Below are 23,030 nucleotides of genomic sequence, written 5' to 3' on the forward strand. Positions count from 1 at the left end.
ACACTGAATGCAAGAGGCTCATGATCTAAACATAACACATGGAACAAGGCAGAATGTAATGCTAATGGTGATACAGAAGGGCAAGATTCAACGTGTGTCATTCCCCTGTCATTCAAATAAGTGTGATCTGCATCAGGCAGTGGCTACAGCTCTTTGAGGTTCATAGCCCCTGCCTACCCCTGCTTGCTTTGTGCCACTGTGAGAGAAAAGACTAGCCTGGGGCATAGTCACACAAAAAAGATCTGGTGAAGATTTGCCCTGACCCTCTTCCCAGGGTACTGCGAAGTGACAGAGTAGGGTTGTGTGTGTGTTGACTGCAGATACAGCATGTAGAGGAAGAAGCTGACTTTGCTTTCAGAGAGAGGCAGTTTCCTTGAGAAGAGATCTGGGGAGAACTGATGGCTTGGGGGGGTACATCTGGCTGATGAGCCAGGAATGCAACTGTAGGCAGTGGCATTCTTTGCAGCATGGAGAAAACTGTAAAGCCATGCCAATTTCTCAGAACTAATTGTTTTCAAATATTTTCAATTATTTGAATCAGTTCTCCTGCAGCTGCCTGTGCCTGGTAATAGCAGCATCTCATGCCCTGCTGTTTTGGAGGAGTCAGTGATTTTAGAGTTTGACTTTGCCTCTAAAAGCATAAGGTTTTTGGTAATTTCTGTGGAAACTCACACCTGATGCTACTAACCTCTCTCCCTCTCTCTGTATCTGTTTTTATGCAGAAGTGGGTTGGTACATCCCATACGAAAATGACCCTTGATTTCTTTGAATGGGGAATAGTCCTTCCGGAAGTCCTAGAAGTTTACAGCATGTGTCCTTCCAACAGTACCTCACAAGAGGAGATGAGTGAGCTAAAAAAAGATCTGCCTTCTAAGCCTTATATGTCCTGCCTGACTACCCCGGGTCAGGATAGCCAGTCCCTGCTGTCTAGTGTGAACAGTAGCAGTGGGATTCAGGACCGGTCATATGGACATTTGTCTATTGACACTGTGACTGTAGCTGATGAATTTACACCTTGTAAATGTCAATGCAACTGTAACCGTATGTATAGGGGACATGAGCATACCAGTGATGAAGACAGTGCTGGAGAAAATGGTTACCCCAAGGTTAACATTGATGATGAAGACAGAAAACTATCCAGTGACTTCCATCTGTCTGACTTGAGTACACAGGACAAAATACTTGCCTCAGGCTCTGTGTCCACAGACCACCTGAGGACAAGTGTCCCAACCCACCAGAAAGTTGAAAGGGCTTTGGAAGCAGGGATGGGAAGCATCCTAGAAGCCCTTTGCTTGCATCCTAATCAGTGGGATTTGGAAAATCCAGCTTCTCTACCTTCTCCTGATGGTGAAAGTGTTTCCTACAGTGAAGTCTGCTATGACTTTTTCCTTCACAGTGCAAGGCCTGGTGACAGTTATCCTACAATCTGCCTAGATTTGGACACTATTGACAGTGGCTTTGCAGACTCGGACTGTGGGAGTCCAGTTGACTGTGAATTTGAGCAAAACAGTCAGACCAACAGTGGGTCCATTCCTCTTGAGCAGGAAGGAGAGGACTTTCCACGGAGCTATGTCAAGCAATGGGTCTCTCATCGCTCTGACAACCCTGTCAATGGGACACAGTAACTAAGGACCTGATGTTCCTTTGCAGATTGTAGGGCCTTTTCTATACAGTACCAGAAGCAAAATGTCAGCAAAATTCAGAAGAAAAAAAAAAAAAAACAACAAAGTTTACTTTGTGTAAGCTCTACTGCATACAACTGAAAACTATTAGGTCCATAGAAATGTAATGCCTATTTCTGTTGCCACTTATCTTGTTAATGCTGTATCAAAAGTAACATAATTAATTTCTTATAAGCTTATAAATAGTACAAAACTTTAAAGTAATTTTCCCTGGCACGACTTGAATTTAGATGTACATGAATCTTAGAAGCATAATCTATGGCAAGCATGTTTGTTATATTGACACTCCTTTACCCTTTCTTAACAACACAGCTATTGTTACTTTTCCTAACACAATCCCCTTTAAACCCAGCTGTATTAGTTCATATTAATTATGGATTATACCCATCCCTGTTCATGAGGTATAATCAAAACCAATTCCCATAATCAGAGACTGATGAGTCCAAGAGACCAATCATAACTCTGGTTTTAGAGGCTTTGCAGGTAGAGTCTATGAATGAAGAGTCTTCAAAACATAATTCCAGATTAATTCTTTCTACAAAGGCTTCCTACTGAATCAGCATCTCTCCCAGCATTTTCCAAGCACACTAACTGTAACACTTAACTATTAACTGTAATTAACTAACTATAACAGCTGTTAGAGCTATGCAATAATTTCAGGAATGTTGTCCCACCTGGATATGCCTGCAACTCCATCTTCTGCATTGGACCTGGTCTGCTGAAGTTAACGGGTAGGTAGCACAAAGCTTAGTCAATTTCTGCTGGATCATAAAGCCAACCATAAAACTGCTAGTTGCATTGCAACTGATTATTTCCCTCTTATGTCTCTGTATGTCTGTTTAGATTATCATCGTCTTAAAAAGTTAATTCAATACTGATATTGAATGTGAACACCTACATGTTATGCAGGTATAGTGCTACTAACCCAAGTACTGCTTGGCTGCAGAAGATCTTACTCTGAGAGAACCTGTGTGATTAACAATGTATGTTTCCAGTGCAGTAATAATCTGTTCTTGTTGTGATACCAATAAACTCTATTCTCTCTCCACAAGCTTTTACTGAAGACTTCTGGCAACCCCAGAGCTCTCTGTGGTGGTTTCGTGTGGTGGGCAGCTGAACTTCACCTCGCTCCCCCTCCTCAAAGGAGGAGGGAAAGAAAATACTATGAAAAATGACTCAGGGGTTGAGATAAAGAATGGGAGACTGCACACCAACTACCATCACAGGGAAAACAGACTCAGTGTAGGAAGATTTAATATAATTTGGGGATTGGACTAGATGATCTATCAAGGTCCCTTCCAATCCCTGACATTATGTGTGATTCTGTGTAATTTAGTTCCTATTACTAACAGATTAGAGCAGTGAAAAATGAAAAGCAAACAAAAACTACCCCTACTACCACCCCCAGTCCATCCTCTTCTGCCTCCTCCCCCTGAGTGGCACAAGAGAATGGCAGTTGCGATCAGTCCATAACGCTGTGTCATCTGCCGCTCCTTCATGGTCATTATATTCCCCTGCTCCAACAGGGGCTCCCTCCCATGGGATGCTGTCTTTCCTGAACTGATTTTATGTGAGTTTCCCACAGGCAGCAGCTCTTCAAGAGCTACTCCAGTATGGGTCCATACCATGGGGTCCATCCGTCAGGGCAAACTGCTCCAAGATGGGTCCTCCCCAGGAGTCAGCTCCTGCCAGACCTCCTGATCCTGCATGGGCTTCTCTCCATGGGTTGCAGTGTGGAAAATCTGCAGGGGGACAGCCTGCTCCAACACAGGGAAACTTCTGCTCTGGAACTTGGAGCACCTCCTCCCCTCCTTCTTTGCTGTTGTCAGTGTCTGTGGGATTGTTTCTCGCTCCTCTCTCCCAGCTGCTGTGACACAGCCACTTCACTGTTTTTTTTTTGTTGTTGTTGTTTGTTTGTTTTGTTTTGTTTTGTTTATTTGTTTTTTCCTTTCTTAACTACACTCTCCTAGAGGTGCAATCACAATTGGTCATTGGTTTACCTTTATCCAGCAGTGGGTCCCTTTTGGAGCCAGCTGGAACTGCTTCTTCTCTAACTTAGGGCACCTTTTGGACTCCTCACAGAAGCCACTCTTACTGGCCTCCGGTGATCAAAACCTTGCCACATAAGCCCAACAGACTGTTTTAACAAGAGGGAGCACTGTAATGAAAGGAAGCTGTTTCTTTCACAATTGAGTGCTAAGAGATTTTTTCTATGCAACCTCCATTTGATTGTTTACAACAACCATGGTGCCACCCACACTGCCTTTTGAACCTACAGGGTTAAAATTACATTAGCTTTACTGTTGTACATTAGTTTTGTACATTAGTTTTGTACATTAGTTATACATTAGCTTTGCCCATGTTGTTTTTACTTCCTCAATGTACCTTTTAGCTCTGGGCTTCCTGGGCACAGACCCAAGATATCAGTGGGTTTGGTTTCTTCCCTCCTTTTTTTTCCGTTTTTATATTTTTGCTGTCTTCTGCCACAGAAGGCATTATCTTTGCATGCTTACGCATTCTTCCTGCTGCGGTGCAAGTACCCTGCATGCCCGCCACGAGGCAGCAGAGGAGCGAGCTAACTCCACTTCCTTGTTGAGCTGTCTGCCCCGCAGTGTCCTGTAAAGTCTGCATGCACCGTCTATGCAAATATACGAAGCAGAAGCATTGCTGCTGGTCTGTTACAAGTATTCTGCAGCTGCATCAACAACAGGTAGTGGCACTTCAGAAACAACGTGGTGGTAACTGGCCAAGGATGTTTAGTGGAGGGGAAACCTGCCTATCTTTCTGGGCCCTTTTACACCTCAGTACTGCACACCCCATGCCTTAGATAGGATCATCGGCCCCAGAATTGCCAAAGTATCTGTTTCTGTCATTGCTACATAGTCTGTAGCTTCACATATGATAGAAGTCACTGTTTCGCAGCTATGTTAGACTGGAAGTTGCCTCTGGTCATCCTAGGAGGCAGACTTTGTGAGCAGAGAGGAACTTCCACGATATGTGGCACAAGGATGTGAAAATAAGGGAGACTATTCCCTTGGAGGCAGGCTGTAACGATTAAGCTTTCGGCAAAACATTTGTTGACACTGTGGATGTGGACATTTTTGAAGTGGCAATGGTGGTGTTTTTTTGTTTTGTTTTGTTTTGTTTTGTTTGTTTGTGTGTGTGTGTGTGTGTTTGTTTTCTTTTTGCCGTGGCTCCTAGTAGCAAACTTTGCAAGTGTCCCTGACATAACAATACCTAACTTGGAAAAAACATGTACCCTGTGGAATGTTAGGGCCATTGGTCATGTTGAAAAACCCATGTTTTGTTGTTCTTTGGGAGGCTTTCCCTGCTCTCAAACAAGCTGTCTGTAAAATGTTTCACTCCACCCTTCCGTGACCTCAGTAACCCACAGTGGCAGATTCCTGAACAGCAGTGTAAAGCACAGGAAAGAGTTATGATAATAGTGTGGTAAAGGCATTTGATGTTTCAATGTTTAGCCAAGCAGGCCTCCCTAAAAGAACAGAGATTACAATAGGCTGCTTAAGCTGTCCATTCCAGGGGAATCTGCTTAGCGACTACTGCCATGCTAAGGTAATCAGGTGATCTAAGTTTAGCATACCTTGCAGAGGTGAGTGCAACCATGCATTAAGCAGTGTGATGAGATTGTAAAAGGTGACAGCAGCACCACCCATGTAGACAAAGTATTTGTATTACTCTGGTCTGCTGTGCTCAGTGTGGTATTCACAATGGTCAGGGACATGAAAGTGTCCTTGTTTATGAGTCTAACTGAGACTATCTCAGGCTCAAAAATGTGCATTATTGTACAGGCCAAGAAATGCAGCACAGACAGACCAACTACTGCATGCCCCATTAGCTTCCACTGGAATATGATGCTTATCCTGTTTACTACTTCTGCCTTTATGGTGATCCAGTATCAGAGGAGATAGCAAAATATGCATGCACTTGACACTAGGCCAGCAGCAGACAAACAGTGACAATCCTATCCAAATGGAGCATTTGGGGTGGGAGGGAAAAAAATGCAGGTTAAACACAACATAAAACATTAACTGGGGAGAAACAGTGCTCACTGGTGAGAAACACTGAAGTTAGTCATGGGAGAGCCAGTAAATGAGTGCTTGAAAACATGAAAGAAGGGTCTGAGCAGCCTTTAGAAAACAGGAATTCAGTTAATGGTCTTTGGGCCAAGTATCACTTGAGGTAGGGGTAAAAAGCAACCTACAAGTAGCTGTGGTATTGTCAGAAATACTACTCTGTCTTTCAGAACAGTGATGTGAAGGGAAACTAGGAAGGTAAGTTTATGCCTTGCTGTTTGAACCAAACTTCTGCTGAATGTTTGTACTGATTTTTCTGTCTGCTGTAGAGGCAGTGGGTCAAAGCTGTGGGTATCAGATGGCTGTAGCATCCTTATGGTGATATACAGCAGTAGGGGGAAGATGCAAGGATACAATTTGTCTCTAAGAGATTAAATGTTTTCTGTTGTAGTAGCCAATCTACAGGTGTGTGGACAGTTCTGGTGCAGCAGGTGTTACTTGTTCTGGACAATTCTGGTGCAGCAGGTGTTACTTGCTCTGAAAACTGCTTGCATTTTAAGGCTTTTCTGTTTCTGCTCCCATTTGTGATTGATGGAACAATAAATAGTCTAAAATATGTTCATATGGGTACTTTTAGGGCCTCATGTGAGTTGGCAGGAGTCTTACTATGTGAAGAAGGCCTGAAAGCAGGTACTTGGAGAATCGACATTGCTCTACCTGCAATAGAAACATCTATCTCTGTTTCTACATTGCCCCTGTCCCTCTCTCTTGGCCCATGAAGCTAATGCTGAGAGACTGTTATTCAGTCAGTCCTTTGCTTGCATCTCTCTTTCCTTTCTCTGGAACCAGACCTGCTTACATGACTGACTTGATGAATCCTAGCTCTAACACTGTCACTGCAGCATTTCACCTGAATATGGAAAGATCTGTTCCCTATGCGTTGTAGGATATGGACAGGGAAGCATTGCAGTGCGTGTTTGCCTCTGATGTTTCCCAAGTTGCCCCTTTAAGAACAGTGAAGAAAAAGGCTGTGGAGGAAGAAGAAGTTAGCTCAGGGGTGCCTCAGGTGTTCAACTGTTTGCAAAGTTGGGCATCACTGTTTGCACAGTTGGGCAGAGGCCTTGGATGGAAGCAGTCTCACTTCACATTCAGACAGGACTAGGAAATGGCTTTAGGTCACTTACAGCTCTTTTGATGATTTTTTTTTTTTTTTTTAAATGAAGTGTTCTAAGAAGGTACTTTCATATTCAGCAAATTATTTGGCCTTCTAAATGTTAACCCCTTAGCAGAAATTCCTCAGTTTCTCCATCCCTAATGAGTAATTGCAGATGCAGCTACTTTAACTCAATCTGATAATCTGAGCAGTTTTTCATTGGTTCTTGAGATTATCTTTAAAATCGGGCACAGTAAGCTCTGCTTTATTATGCCACTGCTGCTACTGCCTGATCATCAAACCACACAGCCTAAACTATCAAGGGACAGAAACAGTGTGAAAAGTGAAGTTTCCTTTGAGCTGGTAAGATGGTTTAACATATTTCTGTGCTATGCATGCCAATAAATAATGGTAGGGTACGTCTACTGAGCAAAAAGCAAGATATGAAAAATAATTTGTTAGCCTAAATGAGGGATTGTATATTATTTCTGCTACTAGGATCCTAGAACAATCAAACCACCAGAAGGGTCTTTGCGCTTTTTTTCTGCTAGATTGCTGAGCACAATACCACACCCTATCACATTGATTCTGGCTTGGAGTGTGTTAGAAAGAGGTATTTTGAGGAAATTATCTTTCACACTCTTCTCTGTGTGAAAAACATGAATGTAAATAAAACCAGACAAAATATCCCTCAGTGTTTGGGAATATGTATGAACTATGGATGAGGAAATCCTATTACTTTCTTATTCTCTAGCAGTTCACATGCTTACAGGCTGATCATGTGAGTGCACCACATGCACTTGACATGTTTCTGTCAGATGTGCTCAGAGACCTAGGTATTCAGCAGGTAGATAATGTATAATTTTTTCTTAAAGAAAAGACAGGACAGGACAGGGAAGGGAAGGGAAGGGAAGGGAAGGAAAAGTACTTGTATCCCAAAGTATTTGCTTGTAGGTAAGGGTGACTAAAGGAGGGCTAAAGATGATCAATTATATTTCTTAATAGTAGAATGGATTGTTCTGGAGAATGTGCACTTGGGACTAGCCTTCATGAGTGGAGAAATGTGCATGTTGGTACAGGCACACTATTGCCTGTCAGTGTTTAGTTTCCTAGGTATAATTTAGTGTCCTGCCTTTCTTTAGTGCCTGTTGCTGCTGCCTCTCACAAAGACTGAAGCAAAGGAAGGGGTTCTGGCCAAGGGAGAGTAGGTCATTTGTGGCTAATTGCTAACATGTAAGGGACAGAAGTAGAGTATTAAATGGGCCAGATCTGCTGTGCCTGCTCCCACTGCATACCACTCGTATCTTAGTGTGGGAGGGAGAGCAGAGCACATTTCTGGAATAGCACAGAGCAGCTGCAAAATCAGAGCCTCAAGCCTCTAACTTCCTCTAAGCTTTAGGTGAGCACAGCAGATCATACGAGTTGCAACAGAAAAAAAAATGCACTGACAAAACAGTATACTCCATATAATGACGGCAGAGGTGGGCTAAGACCTAGGAGTCCTGCATGTCTGTTGTGCCTCTTTCAACTAGAGGAGCATAATTCTTTTGTTTGCAGAGCTAACATATGATATCACTACATGTATCAAATAAAATTCAAGCATGTTTAAGATTCTTATGCACACAGTTCCACATGAAACCCTTGCTTTCATGACACTTCAGTTTCATATTTTATTTGGCCTTTGTAGAACTGATCTTGTCTTACCTGTATCCATTCAAAGGTGAGTGACACAAGGATCCTTTTTTGTACCTGTCCCTTTGACCCTATTACGTTTCTCTACACAATTCTTCCGTCTTCCTCTCTGTCATGCCAAATATAAGCTTCTTGTCCCCACCTTCAAGTCACTGACCACCTCCCCTTTTGCTCGTCATCTGTCACTTCCATACCAATAAGTCAACTCTATGATACTAGCTTCCAGCTCCAACTAGATCATCAAACAAATCCCACTTTAATTTCTACCACGCTATAGCTTATACTCTGAAGGTGCTGCTTACAGTTCTCTCTTGAGCTACTTCAGCCTCATTCTTCAAGTCTCTCCTTAAAGCTCTGCTTTGCTGTGTTCCTATAAACCAGATAATGTTTAGGCTGACCATATGCTGAGACTGTAGGAACCACAGTCTTGTGTTACTTTCCCTCTCTATAGTATCTATCAATTCATTTATTTTACCCTATACATTCCTAAAAGCAAAGGCCATCTTTTTATTGTGTGTTGTAGTGGACCTCAGATATGGGGGGTGAGACAAAACTTTCAATACAGATTTCTGGTAATACAACAGAAAAACATAGTAATAACTGTCGACCATCTGTTCATCTGTTGATTTGGGAAATCTATGTTCATTGTAAAAATTCTGGTTTAAATGACTTTTGGGAAATGGAAGAAGCTGATAGAACTACAGAAAGGGGTGAAAAAGGCGTGGCTACAAAGCCTCATTTTCTTGACCGGATAGTAGGCAGAACTCTGTCCTGGAAACATGGAAAGGTTGGAAATACTGCTGAAACCAGCTGAGATCATCTAGGAACTCGAGGTCACCAGTCATATGCTGATGCTGAACCAACACCTGGAATTGTGGCAGCACACCTGGTGTGTCCTTTCAGGACTTTCCCTCAGACATTTATTTGGTCTTTTTCTTCTATGCAGATTGAAGGTGGTTCTGCTTTCCTCTGGCACTCCCACACCTCCACCACTCCAAGTTTTCACTCGGCTTTTCTGCCTCCACCCACAAGTAGGGCTGTATTGCAGGAACTGGGGGTTGGAAAACACACACACACACACACACACACACAAAAAAGGCATCAAGCAACCTGTCTAGGAAATTGATGTGTATTCCAGTCCCCCAGCTGCTGTAATGCTGGCCTTGGTACTAGGATATATGGCAGACCGCCCATGCCAACAAGATATTGCCTAACAATTTGATATCTTTCAGTGATGAGATGACTAGCTGGGTAGATGAGGGGAGAGTGGTGGATGTGGTCTACCTTGACTTCAGCAAGGCTTGACACTGTCTCCCATAACATCTTCATGGACAAGCTCTGGAAGTGTGGCCTAGATGAGTGAACAGTGAGGTGGATTGATGGCAGAGCTTAGAGGGTTGTGCTCAGTGGTGCAGTCTAGGTGGAGGCGCGTAGCTAGCAGTGTCCCCCAGGAGTCAGTACTGGGTCCAGTGTTCAACTTATTCACCAGTGTCCCGGACAATGGAATAGAGTGCACCCTCAGCCAGTTTGCTGATGACACAAAGCTGGGAGGAGTGGCTGATACCCCAGAGAGCTGTGCTGCCATTTAGAGTGACCTTGACAGGCTGGAGAGTTGGGCCGAGAAGAACCTCATGAAGTTCAATGAGGGCAAGCAAGGGGTCCTGCACCTAGGGAGGAATAACCCCAAGCACCAGTACAGGCTGGGGGCTGACCTGCTGGAGTGCAGCTCTGCAGAGAGGGATCTGGGAGTCCTGGTGGCCAGCAGGCTGACCATGAGTCAGCAATGTACCCTTGTGGCCAAGAACACCAATGGTATCCTGGGCTGCATTCGGAAGAGTGTTGCCAGCAGGTCAAGGGAGGTGATCATCCCCCTCTGCTCAGCCCTGGTGGGGCCACACCTGGAGTATTGTGCCCATCTGTGGGCTCCCCAGTACAAGAGGGACATAGAACTACTGGAACGAGTTCAGAGGAGGGCTATGAAAATGATGAGAGGACTGGAGCACCTGTCGTATGAGGACAGGCTGAGAGAACTGGGCCTGCTTAGCCTGGAAAAGAGAAGACTGAGGGGAGGCCTAATTAATGCGGGAGAGGGTGTCAAGAGGATGGAGCCAGTCTTTTCAGTTGTGCCCAGCGACAGGATGAGAGGCAGTGGGCACAAACTAAAACACAGGTGGTTCTGGATGAATATGAGAGTGCATTTCTTTACTGTGAGGGTGACAGAGCACTGGAACAGGTTGCCCAGAGAGGTTTTGGAGTCTCCTTCTCTGGAGTTATTCAAAATCCGCCTGGATGTCATCCTGTGCAATGTGCTCTAGGTGATCCTGCTCGGCCGGGGGAGTTGGACTAAATGATCTTCAAAAGTCCCTTCCAGCCTTGGCCATTCTGTGATTCTGTAATGGTGCTGGCATATAATCTGTTTCTGCTTGGTTCCTGGCTTGATTATCAGCTTCTTGTTCCCCTGCTGCTGAGGAAAGCACGGACAGTGTTCAGAGATGATGTCCACTGGGAGGAATGATGAATGACTGCTAGGCCACTGAGAATCCCTTCCCTCCATTCTCACCAAAACTGAAAAGTGCTTTTGCACTTGTCTTGTTTTTGCCCCGTTCTATGTCTGTCTTCTGTCCAGCACCAAGAGAAGCTGAGGATTGAATTGTTTCTGTTCACCTTGCCACACGGCTTATCAAAACTTTCATATTGACTTACAGAAGAGAAAGAGAATGTCACTGAAGCAGTCGTTTTCTTCTGGGACTTGCCAAGACAATTTATCTGTGATCAGTCTGGGCTATCGTTAGCTCAACCTGCCTTAGGGTAATGTGGCAATTCCTTTTCCACAGCTGAGCAATTTGAAATGTGGGAAGCATAGTGAGTACAAAAGATAAGAAAAGGCACCTAAGTATCTGTAGGATTCTAGTAAAACTTACAGTAATTTTCTTGCAAGACTAAACTCATCGCAAGTATGAGCAGACACAACACAGATAGCTTCACTAATGTCTCTGCTTGAAACCAGCAGTTCCCCTGAGCACTACAAAATGTATAGGTATTTTCTTTCTTCATAAGTGAGAAGTGTCTGGCTGTTACTGAGAAGTAATTCTGCCAGTTTGTGAACAAGTTTTTTAGAATGTACACTAGGTTTTCCCTTGCAAGGCTGAAGATTGCAGATGGTAAGAGAATGCTATCATGATCACTTTAGCACAGAAAATTGTATCTAACAAGTCCTGTATCAGTCTCAGGGCTTCCGTCTGAACAAAGGATTATTATTTTATATATATATATATATATATTTATTTATTTATTTATTTATTTTTATTTTTTTAGATACCTAACCAAGATTTACAGACTACAAGCACTGGATCTTATGTTTAGGCAAGAGGTTTCAGCAATAAATGAAGTGTCTCTTTGCACGAATTCTACTGTCTGACTTCATTTCTGTCTGACTATCCATCTTCAGTGTCTAACTTCTGGATTCTTTCATCTTTCTCTAGTAGATTTTGAAAAGATGCTTTTCTCCTACCTGAAATACTCTTCCCTTGTAGCTACTTCTGGATGGTATAAAATCGCTTCTTAACTTTTCCTTTGGGTAAGAGATTTAGTTAATATTTAGTTGTTCATTCTGAGGAAAGTTATTAAATCATTCTCATAAGCCTTTTCAGAATTAGTTTTTAATCTTTTTTCAGCATTATTTTGTTCAAACTGTGGAGCCCAATAGAAGAACTAATAATAGCATTATGAATGCTACATGTAGCTGCAGTAACATTTCTTTTAATTGATAAGCATCCATGGTCTGTGTGAAAGCTCTTGTAATTGCATTAATGTACTGCAGGCTCTTGTTCACTGGTTATCTGCTACTTCCCCAAAATCATTTTCTGAAAAACTTTTCAGAATTCAGTTTTCCATTACCCAGTTATAACAAATATTCATAACTTCTAACATACAAATAGTTTTTTGTTTGTTTGTTTTGTTTTGTTCCAGGTGAGATAGACAGCCAGTAAATGTCTGGCACATTTCATATATTGCAGAACTGAATAAAGAGTTGGGGTTTGGGTGGGTGGGTGGGTGGGGGAGGAAAGAAGGGGAGTGGAAGGAGTGTTAACAGATTAGCTATGTTTACTTGGAAATAGGTAATTAGCTGTTTTAGTTATTTTGACATATGTTTGTTCATTTGTGTGCTTGGGCAAGTTCTTGTAAGCATATGTATAATTCTACTTGTGCATGTACTTATGCAGCTCTCTCTATTTCATATTTAGTCAGTCTTACTGTACTTATCACAGGGATCATATGCAACCCTGATTAGAATGATAAACAGGAGAGACTTCATGCCTCCCAGCCTCCCCCAGCTAAACTCAGCTAACAGTGACACTTCCTCTCTACAACCCCCACTCTGAAGAAGGTCTGCAGCAAAACAGGATATATACCAAAAAAAAATAAAAAAATAAAAAAAAAAATAAAAAATGAGGAGGTGGTGAAATGGAAGCCAGAAAGATTCCTTTTCTTTTGATCAGTTTCTGATACGTTGTAGTTATTTTACTATTTAATTCAGGATAGTAACACTGTAAGGAAGCATAATTATAGGAAAGAGGTTGATACAGGGATGCTGCAGTTTAGTTGTCTGAAATCTGGGACTGGAAGGATACTTCTGGTCATGGAGTCTAGCTTCTGCTGCTGTAGACATCATATCATTTAATAACTTCAATAAAACAATACCGCTAATTGAAATATCACACTCCTTGCTAAGCATAGGCTCTTAGTCATTCACTCCCATTTAAGTCTACTTCAGATCTCTTGCTGTTTAGAAACCATATTCATTTGGTAGCCTGGCTATACCCATTTGGCCTTGTGCAAATGTTGTTCCTAGTGCTTTTCCCATCCTGATGTTTATCTTTCTCTTTTCCCCAACTGCTTCTGAAAGAGAGAACATAGGCCCTGTCATTGCCCAAAGCAAGCCAAGCTCTTTCAAGTCAGAACATTTTCACAGACTTCTGTTACCCCAAACCAAGAGCTCAGTTCAGTATCCATGCTGGGCAAGCCGTGCAAACAACATTCCTCCAATATTTTCGAAAATTTCAAATAACCCTTTTTGTCTAAATTCAAAAGTGGACTCTTTTTACACACTCCACATTTTCTGGGCTCCACGTTGAGTCATGGGCTTCCTAGAGCAACACACTACCTGCAGAGGTTCTGGGCTTTTTCGGAGCATTAAGGAAACAGCAAATATTGCAAGCTGTTAAAACATCTTATTTTTTTTTTAATATAAAAATTTATACGATTTTTGCATCTTATAAAACACCATGTATTACTGACTAGGTCAGGTTTCTTCATATTAAACTTCTGTTTGCTGGTTTATCATGAAATCAGAAACTTTATACGGAATTTCTGTTTAAGAAGAAAGACAGGGACTCCCATGTAACCTCCGAGAGAGCCAGCATTCAATATTGCACACTGCAATATTTCAAATATCTATACAGTCTCCTTCAGTACACTGGGGCACTGACCAGGTCCTAAGTATTCCACATCCCAGATGAGTGCTTTGACCCGGAATATACCAGTTGTTCTCTCCATTTCTGCCTTCTGAAATTTTCTTTGGCAGCAAGGAAATACTTATGGGAAGAAAATATGATCCCAAGATTCTCATGCTGTAGGTGAACAACTTGGTTATCTGCCTGGAATTGTGGCTTCTTGTGTGTGTGTGTAAGAGAGAGAGAGAATTATGATAGATCTTGGTTTTATTCAGCTATGAAATGGGAAAAAGTCTAAAACAAATAGTCTTTAGGATAGAACACCCTTTTCTATCCCAGCTTTTGTACCTGACTTCAAATTCTTTCACAGTAGCTCAAGGCAACTCCAAGTGGCTTAAAGAAAGCATCCCTCAAAAGTTTCATGACATAAACAGCTCAAGAAAATATTCCTCTTGTAAAGAGAAAACAGATTTCTGCCAGGAAACTGCCAGAAAAAAAAAAAAAATAAAAAATAAATAAAAAAAATAAAAAAAAATCAGTTAACTCCGTCAAGTTTAAATAAATAAATAAATAATCCATCATTAAATGTAGAGAGCAGTGTTTATTGTGTAGATGGCTTTCAGAAAGCAACTACTGGTGATGGATGAGCTCATGAGAGGAAAACCCACTAAAGTCTTGAAGATGCAGAAATTATGTCTGTTCCAGAAGGTCTGAGCTGCAAATGTCTGGAGGCTGAAAAGGTTCTCAGAGAAGAATATCTATGCTTTCCCTATCATTACATTTTTCTTTAAGCACCTGTTTTCAGTTACTGTCGGAAACAGGACACATGAGCCTTTATTCTGATCCACTGTGGCTCTGTACTGCTCTTAAATTCTCATGTGCCAGGTGCATGCAAAAAAAAAAACCAACAAAACCCAATAACAACAACAAACAACAGAAAAGGGAAGTAGAGAAAAAGACTAAAAAACATCAATTGGCAGGAATTAAAAATCTGCTTTCAGGTGGCTAGTGCTTTATATTCCTATGCAAAGTAATATTTGCTGCTGTGAGAAGAATAGTCCCTATAGATGACACGGCATACCTGAGTTGGTGCCATGTCTGACAGACAAGGTCAGCTTGTATCAGGCTTCAGCCTGCTGGTACAACTACTGACAAAACTGCTTCTAACGACTGGTCTAATTTAGGTACTGTCTGGAATGGGACAAGATGTGCAGCAGCTGGGCCTTCACCTGTGCATTACTGCTGTGCTACTCCTTGGTAGAGGACAAGGCAGAGGTAAGGGAAACCTGGAATAGGTCCACGGTGGGAGGGGTGTATACATGTTCTTGTTTTCATACACAGACACAAAAGAATAGAATACAAGATCTTGTGATTGCACTTTCTGAGGTCCCAGGAACTAGTACACCTGTCTGACAATGCCAGACTTAAGCAACTGAAAACATACTGGACAAACTGAGCAGCAGAAAGAACAGCCACTGTTTGAGGTCCCTGCCCTAAATTCTTACACTCATCTCATGCAGAGAAGTGTGGTACAGAGGAAAATTATCATGAGGAAGGCATCAGTAAAGGAAGCACTAGCAAGTAATATGTTTTAGGCCTTATCAGGTGGTAACAAATGCAGCTCTGGTCTCCTTCTTCTGCAGAGTTCCCTGGCAGTCTGAGCTGCCTGAATAACTATGTGACTACTGTGAATTGCATGTGGGCAATGGAGGAGCCTGTGGGCGATGGACCTTTCTACCTGCACTTCACAAAGTAAGAGTTGCAAGCCAAGAGTTATCTGTTGTAGTCCCAGCACTGGTGTGGGAAGTACAGCATGGAGGAGCCAAGATGGGGCCTGGCTGGGTGCTTTGCTTGCTTTGGGCACAGCCATCTCAGCCATCTCACTGCTACAGTCCTGGGCTGCCTTGGTAGCTGCTCCCTTCGCAGCAGTCTTTCATGGGCTCACAGTCACCATCGGTACACCAGAGGTTTCGTACACGCAGCCGCACAGTCTCCTGCAGGCTCAGGGTGGTCCATCAGTCTGGTGTCATCTGCTGGCAAGGGCCTCTCAGTGCAGAGAGCCGTCCCTTTGCAGCCTTGGTTCTCAACCATTTGAGGACTTCCAGGCTGATCCTACATGAAGCTGCCTCATCAGTTTCTAATCATCTTGCTGCCTAAGGAGTAAACTCCTACTGGTTTAATCTGGTTCATATATATGCTTAAAGGATTTTGAAAGTCTAGTGAATTATAAGTTTTAGTAATGAGTTTATTATGTGAATAATTTTATCTCTAACAGAAGAAAAACAATGAATAGTTTGCTAGGTGACAGGATAATAAGCATTGTGATACGGTAATTCAAGATTAATGTGTTTACATGATGTAATAAAGTTGTCTTGATTACTAATAACTAGTAAACTGTTACACAAGGGAAAGCCACTCCAGCATTAGATGCCTTATTGTATTCTGATATAGTTAAGTAAAAAATAGTGTAACTCTTAATGATACATTATTTTAAATCTATGGAAAAAATGCCAACTTGATAAACTATGGTATCCAGTTTATTGTGGGGCCACAAGCAACATGAAAAATTTACTAATAAATGGCTATATTAGGTGGTTTACCCCCTCCCCTTCCCCCCATGCCCCACCACTTTCCTGGCAGCAATACATAGCAGCTGCAGGGAAAGTTAACATTCCAGCCAGACCCAGTACAACCTCTCACTTTGAGAGGGAGCAGGTGGCAGGTGCAGAGTACTACGTGCAGCTGCTGGGAGGCTTAGTGCTCTCAGTAGTGAGGTTATGAGGCTGTTTCCTTCCTCCTTCTTCAACCCTGCTGTCCAGCCATTTTTAACATTGCTTTCTCTGCTGTTTGCACTACGGAGGGACATACTCTTCCTGAACGTGTTGCTGTGCAAAGCTGCCACACTTCTTTCATAAACCATAAAGCAGTAAATTATATGACTTAAAAGAAACTTTCAGCCTTTTTCATTTTTTTTAGCCTCTGGTCAAAGGGACAAAACGCCAGCTGCCAACTGACTGCCAGAGACAGTATGCAGAAACAGTATCATTGCACAATCCACTTAGCCAGCCAGATCTTGGAAACAGATGGTTATAGAGTCTCTCTCCAAGGCAACTTCTTTGGGAGTAATCATACATACATTACCTTTCCAGAATACAATCCCCGTAAGCACAGTAAGTATGAACCAGAGCAGATGTGGAATGAGGCTCCGCCTAGCATCTTTGGGATGGATCTAACATACCTTCTGAAAAACAGTATCTCAAAGACAGGAAGTGAAAATAATGGAAACAAGCCAAATTGTCCATTCCTGCAGAGTACACTACATTATCTTTATTATTAAGGATGCAGTTCCAGTGTCTCTCTATTTTGACTTTTTCTGGACTTCAGAGAGGGATGGTTCTGCAGCACATTTTGGATATACTTCTGATCTTCATCCTGTTTTCTTGTACGATTGGATTGCTTCTATGTTTTGTTTAGTTTTGTTTTCAAAAGAAATGAAGTCATGAGGAATCTAAGTTGTAGATAAAATCCTAGGTCCCATGGCCAGGTACTTTAGACAAATGCCCTAGTATCTGAAATCTCAGAGCTTGTCTGTACTAGTGTTACATTGGAAGAGCAGAATGAGATATATGGAGTGGTTCTTTGATTGCAGGACTATTCCCAGGGGCTATCTGAGTTATCATTAATTTTTGTCAGTTCTGTAGCTGTTCTGACCTACCCTGTAAGCTAATGCAGACTACTGCTGGTCTTAGTATCTCTCTTTAGAACCAGCTTTATCTTCCAAGACTTTAATCAGTCTAGAAACATGCATCTTCTTCTGTGGTATTCCAGTCCCAAATATTGTGGAAAACCTACCTCTCTGTTTGCAGTAAAGCTTGATCCACCTTTGAACATCCAGAGCAACATTACTGCAAGCAAGTGTCAGATATGGTGGAGTGTGCCTTGGTACCTCGTTGAAATACTTCAATACGAGTTGCAGTACAAGGAGTACAGCGTGTCATGGGAGGTAACTAGATGAGCCACACACTCATGCTGACTTACACTTGGTGCAATGAATGGCCTTGCCACTCAGCTTAGGGTCTTCTGGAAGCTGACTGTTTTAAGCTAACCCTTCTGTCTTTCCATATCAAGACAGAAAGATTTTATGTAAAACATCAATAGTGAAGAACAATGCATCATCATCTTCTGAATCCTGCATTCAGAAGTCATTCATCATCATGTAGGCCCTATTCTTGCACCAAGAACAGAGGGTTTGGAGAAGGAAAAAAAAAGTTATTAAAAGACCATCCCTTTGCCCAGCCTTTTTAATAGATTTTTTTTGTAATGATTTGCAGTTTGCATTGAACAAGACACCACCCAGTTCACTACCACAAATAGAAATTGAAGGCACAGAGTTTCACAGTGGTGTCTCTTACATTGCACGAGTTCGCTGCAAAGTTTCTGAAAATGAGGATTCATACCATAGTCAATGGAGCGAGTGGAGCCAGACAACAGTGTTTCAAAGAGCAGGTACAAAGAATATTGTTTTTATCTTAATTCATGTCTTTTCATGTCCATACTAATTTTTAAAAATGAAAGGAGGAAAAAAATAAAAAAAATAAAAAAAGGAAGATGCTTGGTAAAATGAAGCTTTTAAAAATCAGAATCAGTTTCCTTCAAGTTTTCTTAACCAAATTACTTTCCTTGAGGTCTTTAACTGCTTATTTCATTTGTATTGCTTAGTTATTTGGGGATCTATCCTAACATTAAGGCTTTTTATCTTTTTTTTTTTTTTCTTTCTGGTGTACCAGAAGTGTCTGAAAAGCTCTTTAGTTCCAGAACTTTGCAGTTCTTGTTCATTCCTCTGAGTTTTGGCACCCTGCTCTATTTATTTTGGAACTGCAAGCTTCCTTCAAGGTATGTTATAGTTCTTCTTTAAGTTTCTCTTGATCTTTATAACCTAAAGAGAGTAAACGAAGTGTCCTTATATCCATTTTGCTTCTTGTTTCTGCTGAGCAATCAGATTCTAACATGCTCAAAAGCTCTTTTGATGTTCTCAGGATATGACGTGATTCTTAGCTAATGATAATTAATGACCCACTATTCAGTCATTAAGGAGACCAAAGTGCCTTCTTGGCACCCAAGCTCAGCTAAAGGTCGAGGCTGAGGGTCTCTTGGAGTTAAAGAAATTTAAACCTGTTGTGGGTTAACCCGGCCAGCAGCCAAGCACCACACAGCCATTTGCTCACCCTCCCCATCCCTGCCCTGGGGATGGAAGAGAGAATCAGAAAAAAAGTGAAACCTTGTGTGTTGAGATAAAGACAGTTTATTAGGACAGAAAATAAAGGAAAATAATAATAATGATAATAGTGTTATTAATAATAATTTGTACTAAACAAGTGATGCACAATGCAATTGCTCACCACCGACTGATGCCCAGGTTGTCCCTGAGCAGCAATCCCTCTTCCCACACCGCAGTCACCCATCCCATATAAATGTTCAGCATGATGCCACATGGTATGGAATATCCCTTTGGTCAGTTTGGGTCAGCTGTCCTGGTTCTGTCCCCTCCCAGTTCCTCATGTACCCCAAGCCTGCCCGCTGGCAGGACAGAGCGAGAAGCTGAAACATCCTTGGCTTGGTGTAAGCACTGGTCTGCAACAATTAAAACATCAGCATGTTATCATTATTATTCTTATTCAAAATCCAAAACACAGTACCATACCAGCTACTAGAAGGAAAATTAACTCTATCCTAGCCAAAACCAGGACAAAAAAAAACATGAGAAATTTTGAGTCTCATGTACATGTACATGTAGGTAACCTAAAGGTGGAAGCATACAGCAATCCATAAAGATGGTTAAACTAATATCAATGTTAAGCTATTTGTGACATACCTGCCAGTAGTCAGTATGTGAAATACCAATATAGGCAAACTACTCAGGTTCTGTGTTTTCTTGGTTCTGGGACCAAGTCATACAGAAAAAAAAAAAAAAAAAAAAGTGTCTCTAAAACGTTGGTTCAACCATCCATCTCCATTTTGTGCTGGTATCACAAAAACCTTGACATACATTATTATGCTCCATATACATGCTGCTCTGAGGGAAACAAAATATATGATATTCATATGATAAAATGTTTGTAAAGGATAAACTCTAATGGATGGACTATAATATATGGCAGAATTTCTCTGTCTAAATTTAATGAAACTTGCATGCTCTAAAATACTGCTAGAAAAGGTGGTTTAGATCAAACAAGATGCTAAACAAATGCATAAACAGCTCAGTACATATAATGAGTAATAGACTAGTAATGAGTTGAATGCATTGAATATAGCATTCCTCAGAAAACTTTGAGAAGGCTGCGCTTTGGGTTAGGAATATTAAAAGAATGTCTGAGAGGCAGATAATTGCATACCCACAAGATGTCAGGAACCACATGAAATGAGATTCTACTGCAATCTTTCTATCAGAAGAGTCGGGCTTTCATTTAACCAGTGTGCTATATCATTGAGACAGAATACAGAACAATTGTCTGGTTTTTGATTTTAAAGTGTTGTTTTCTCACTTTAGGGCAAAAAGCCTCTCCTGCTTTAACATTCCCACACCAGCTGCTTTCTTTCAGCCACTCTATAATTTGCATAATGGGAATTTTAAGGTAAGAAATGTTTAGTTTCTTTCTTATGATCCTCAGTTTATGAGGGGAGGATTTTTTTTTCCCTAGGATTGATCATTCTAGGTCCTGAGCATTGTTATCATGTAACATGTTACCATGTTAACATGTAGGTCTGGTCTTCCTGGGACTTCACGGTTTCTCACTTAATTTCCTGCCTCCACATACTAACTGCACCACCAGAGCCACTGTCCATCTTCTCTCTCCTTAAAAATAAAACCCCTCCAGTAGCTTGCTCCTAATCCATCCATTCCCTGTACTGTTTTTCTATATCCAGAGGATCTTTCAACGTATTACCAGTAAGTGATGCTTTTCATATTTTTCAGACGGATAACACTGGTAACCAAGCACAGTATTCAGGGGTTACTTTGGTTTAACAAATCAGGGTTTCCTTTCACAGAGAACTGAGTATTTTGTCTGTTAAGTAGAAAAAGCCAAGGAATCACCAGTCTTTTTCTCAAGTGGCAGTTTAGTAGTTAATCAGCATTGCTGCCATCCTCTAGCATGTTCCTCTAGCATTCCCAATATCTTAAGTATGTTTGAATAGCGTAATTGAAAAAAAAAAAAAAAAAAAAAAAAAGTGAAAACAAAACAGATCCGTTTCACAGAAGAAGCAAAAACCAAGAAACATCATTAGTGCACTTGCATTCTCTCATCTTCCATCTTCTTGTACACTTGCTGAACATGAAAGGTGCATGCTGCCTTCACAAAACCAAAGGAATACAAGCAGCTTGCAGTATATATTCTGGAGGTGAAATCTTGAAAATTTCATGTTTCTTCAGAGCAGTTAAATGCTAGATTCTCTACCCTATTACTTAAATTTTGCCCATTAAATTTGCACTAAACTTCTGGATTGCTGTGCCAAAGCCATACAAAAAGAACAGTTATTCTGAAAATTCCACCTCTGAGCAAAATGTCCTGAACTTACTGATCCTTTCACTAGGACTGGGTTGGACCTAATGAAGCTTGGAATCAACTCAGAAGAGAAGAGGCAAGCAACTCAAACAAAGTAACTACAGATGGAGTTTCTGAGCTAAACACCCAGGAATTCATTTCCCAGATTTCCTTGAAACCTGTGGAAAGCACAAATCTTGTTGCTGCAGAAGAAATGCTTGCATCTGGTCCAAGCCAGCAGTATGTCCCCAGCAGATATGTAAGAGCAGAAGAGATGGAAGTCCAGCTGGCACTATTCTTAGCACAAAACCATGCTGATGATACAGTTGGCCTGAAAATTTCTGAAATAATTAAAGCCAACCTTGACAGATCTAGCATGGGAAGGAGTTGTCCTTCTCACTTACAGCATGGAAAGGGTGACTTCCTTATGCTTCTGGAATCTTTGGAGATGGCAAATGTGTCCTTCAGCAACAGTGACTATTGCACCTTGTGTGACAATGATACCACAGGAGGTTTGATTGCTGCTGAACTACTGAAGCTCTCTGATGGTGATGGTCTGGTCAAACATCAGAATGATCAGAATGGCCTTCCTTGAGGAATGCTGCCCACAAAGATCTTTTGCTGCCCTCTCATCTCACAATACTGTCTTTCCAAATGGCTTAAATGTTGTCTGTGCAGACAATTACAATCATGTATCATTCTTAACTAAATCTTTAATTTTTCTACTTCAAGAAAAGATTGTGACCCACTCCTCTACCCAGCAAATACTACCCCTGGCATGGCCAGGACTGACCACAGCAAAATCTGCCATCTCAGGAGACACATGACCATGCCTTTCCCCAAAGTAACCTCCTGGCAGCCACAGAAGTCCAGCAATCCTCTAGTCTAAGGATGCAGCAGCAGACCTGATATTTTTCCCTAGGAAGAACTGTTGTAATTGCATGCAAGATAATGCTTTCCAAACTTCATTGTGAGACAGCTGTTCTACTCTCAGCACGTAGTTCTTTCCTCACTGTAATTCAGATTAACTCAACATTTACTGTAGCCTGAAAACTAATGCCTGCTGGACTGAGAAGCAGCAATATTTGCAATGTACTGTATCATGATTTAAATCCATTTGTTATTTGAGAACTATGTATGACTCTTCATAAAACCATGATTTTTTTTTTTTTTTTGCTAAAGATGCTAATTTTGCTTCTTAATGTGGATTCTAAATAGATTCAAATGATTCATGATTTCATCAGAGTTTAGAATTGCACTATTTAAAAATAATTGGGCAGTGGGTCTTGATCTTCATTATCCTGAATAGCTGTAACTTTTTATTTTGCAGAAACTAAGCCCCATGTACTGCTTTGATTTTAACCTAAGTGTATTCCAAGGTTAGTTGGCTGGGATGATCTAAGGGAAAAAGGTGAAAAGCAAGAATAATACAACCAAGGTTTCATCATAAAACAGGCCAGGCCCACTACCTCTTC

The 23,030-nt window shown here is 41.4% G+C and overlaps 2 protein-coding genes across 14 annotated transcripts in view; both read left to right on the forward strand.

Moving 5' to 3' along the window:
• The window catches only part of IL21R (interleukin 21 receptor), a 20,238-nt gene extending 17,498 nt beyond the window's left edge, over positions 1-2,740 (forward strand). For all 10 annotated transcript variants that reach the window (XM_072023952.1, XM_072023950.1, XM_005018613.6 and 7 more), the window contains one exon: positions 723-2,740. In XM_072023952.1, coding sequence (XP_071880053.1) covers positions 723-1,625 — 903 coding nt within the window. In that variant the 3' untranslated portion in view covers positions 1,626-2,740. The remainder of the gene's footprint in view (positions 1-722) is intronic.
• LOC101800880 (interleukin-9 receptor-like) lies at positions 2,305-22,693 on the forward strand. 4 transcript variants are annotated; one of them, XM_038186732.2, is made up of 9 exons: positions 2,305-2,413; positions 15,199-15,289; positions 15,658-15,766; positions 16,991-17,184; positions 17,881-18,017; positions 18,346-18,520; positions 18,802-18,907; positions 20,562-20,646; positions 21,605-22,693. In XM_038186732.2, the coding sequence occupies exons 2-9, from the start codon at positions 15,211-15,213 to the stop codon at positions 22,148-22,150; spliced, it is 1,431 nt and encodes a 476-aa protein (XP_038042660.1). In that variant the 5' UTR covers positions 2,305-2,413; positions 15,199-15,210; the 3' UTR covers positions 22,151-22,693. The 4 variants fall into 4 exon arrangements, with proteins under 4 accessions (XP_038042660.1, XP_012953989.2, XP_012953990.1 ...); XM_013098535.5 differs by lacking the exon at positions 2,305-2,413 and adding an exon at positions 3,357-4,392; XM_013098536.4 differs by lacking the exon at positions 2,305-2,413 and adding an exon at positions 4,437-5,974.
• The last annotated feature ends 337 nt before the right edge of the window (positions 22,694-23,030 follow it).

The sequence above is a fragment of the Anas platyrhynchos genome, chromosome 15 (assembly GCF_047663525.1).
Source record: "Anas platyrhynchos isolate ZD024472 breed Pekin duck chromosome 15, IASCAAS_PekinDuck_T2T, whole genome shotgun sequence".
Classification (NCBI taxonomy): Eukaryota; Metazoa; Chordata; class Aves; order Anseriformes; family Anatidae; genus Anas; species Anas platyrhynchos.

Bases quoted from the DNA above. Each gene is read 5' to 3' on its own strand.
- LOC101800880 (XM_005018634.6), top strand. From the start codon at position 7,140: ATGCCACTGCTGCTACTGCCTGATCATCAAACCACACAGCCTAAACTA. The intron at 17,185-17,880 runs GTAAGTATGAAC...CTCTGTTTGCAG, and splicing joins ATACAATCCCCGTAAGCACA to TAAAGCTTGATCCACCTTTG. The intron at 20,647-21,604 runs GTAAGAAATGTT...TCCTTTCACTAG, and splicing joins TGCATAATGGGAATTTTAAG to GACTGGGTTGGACCTAATGA.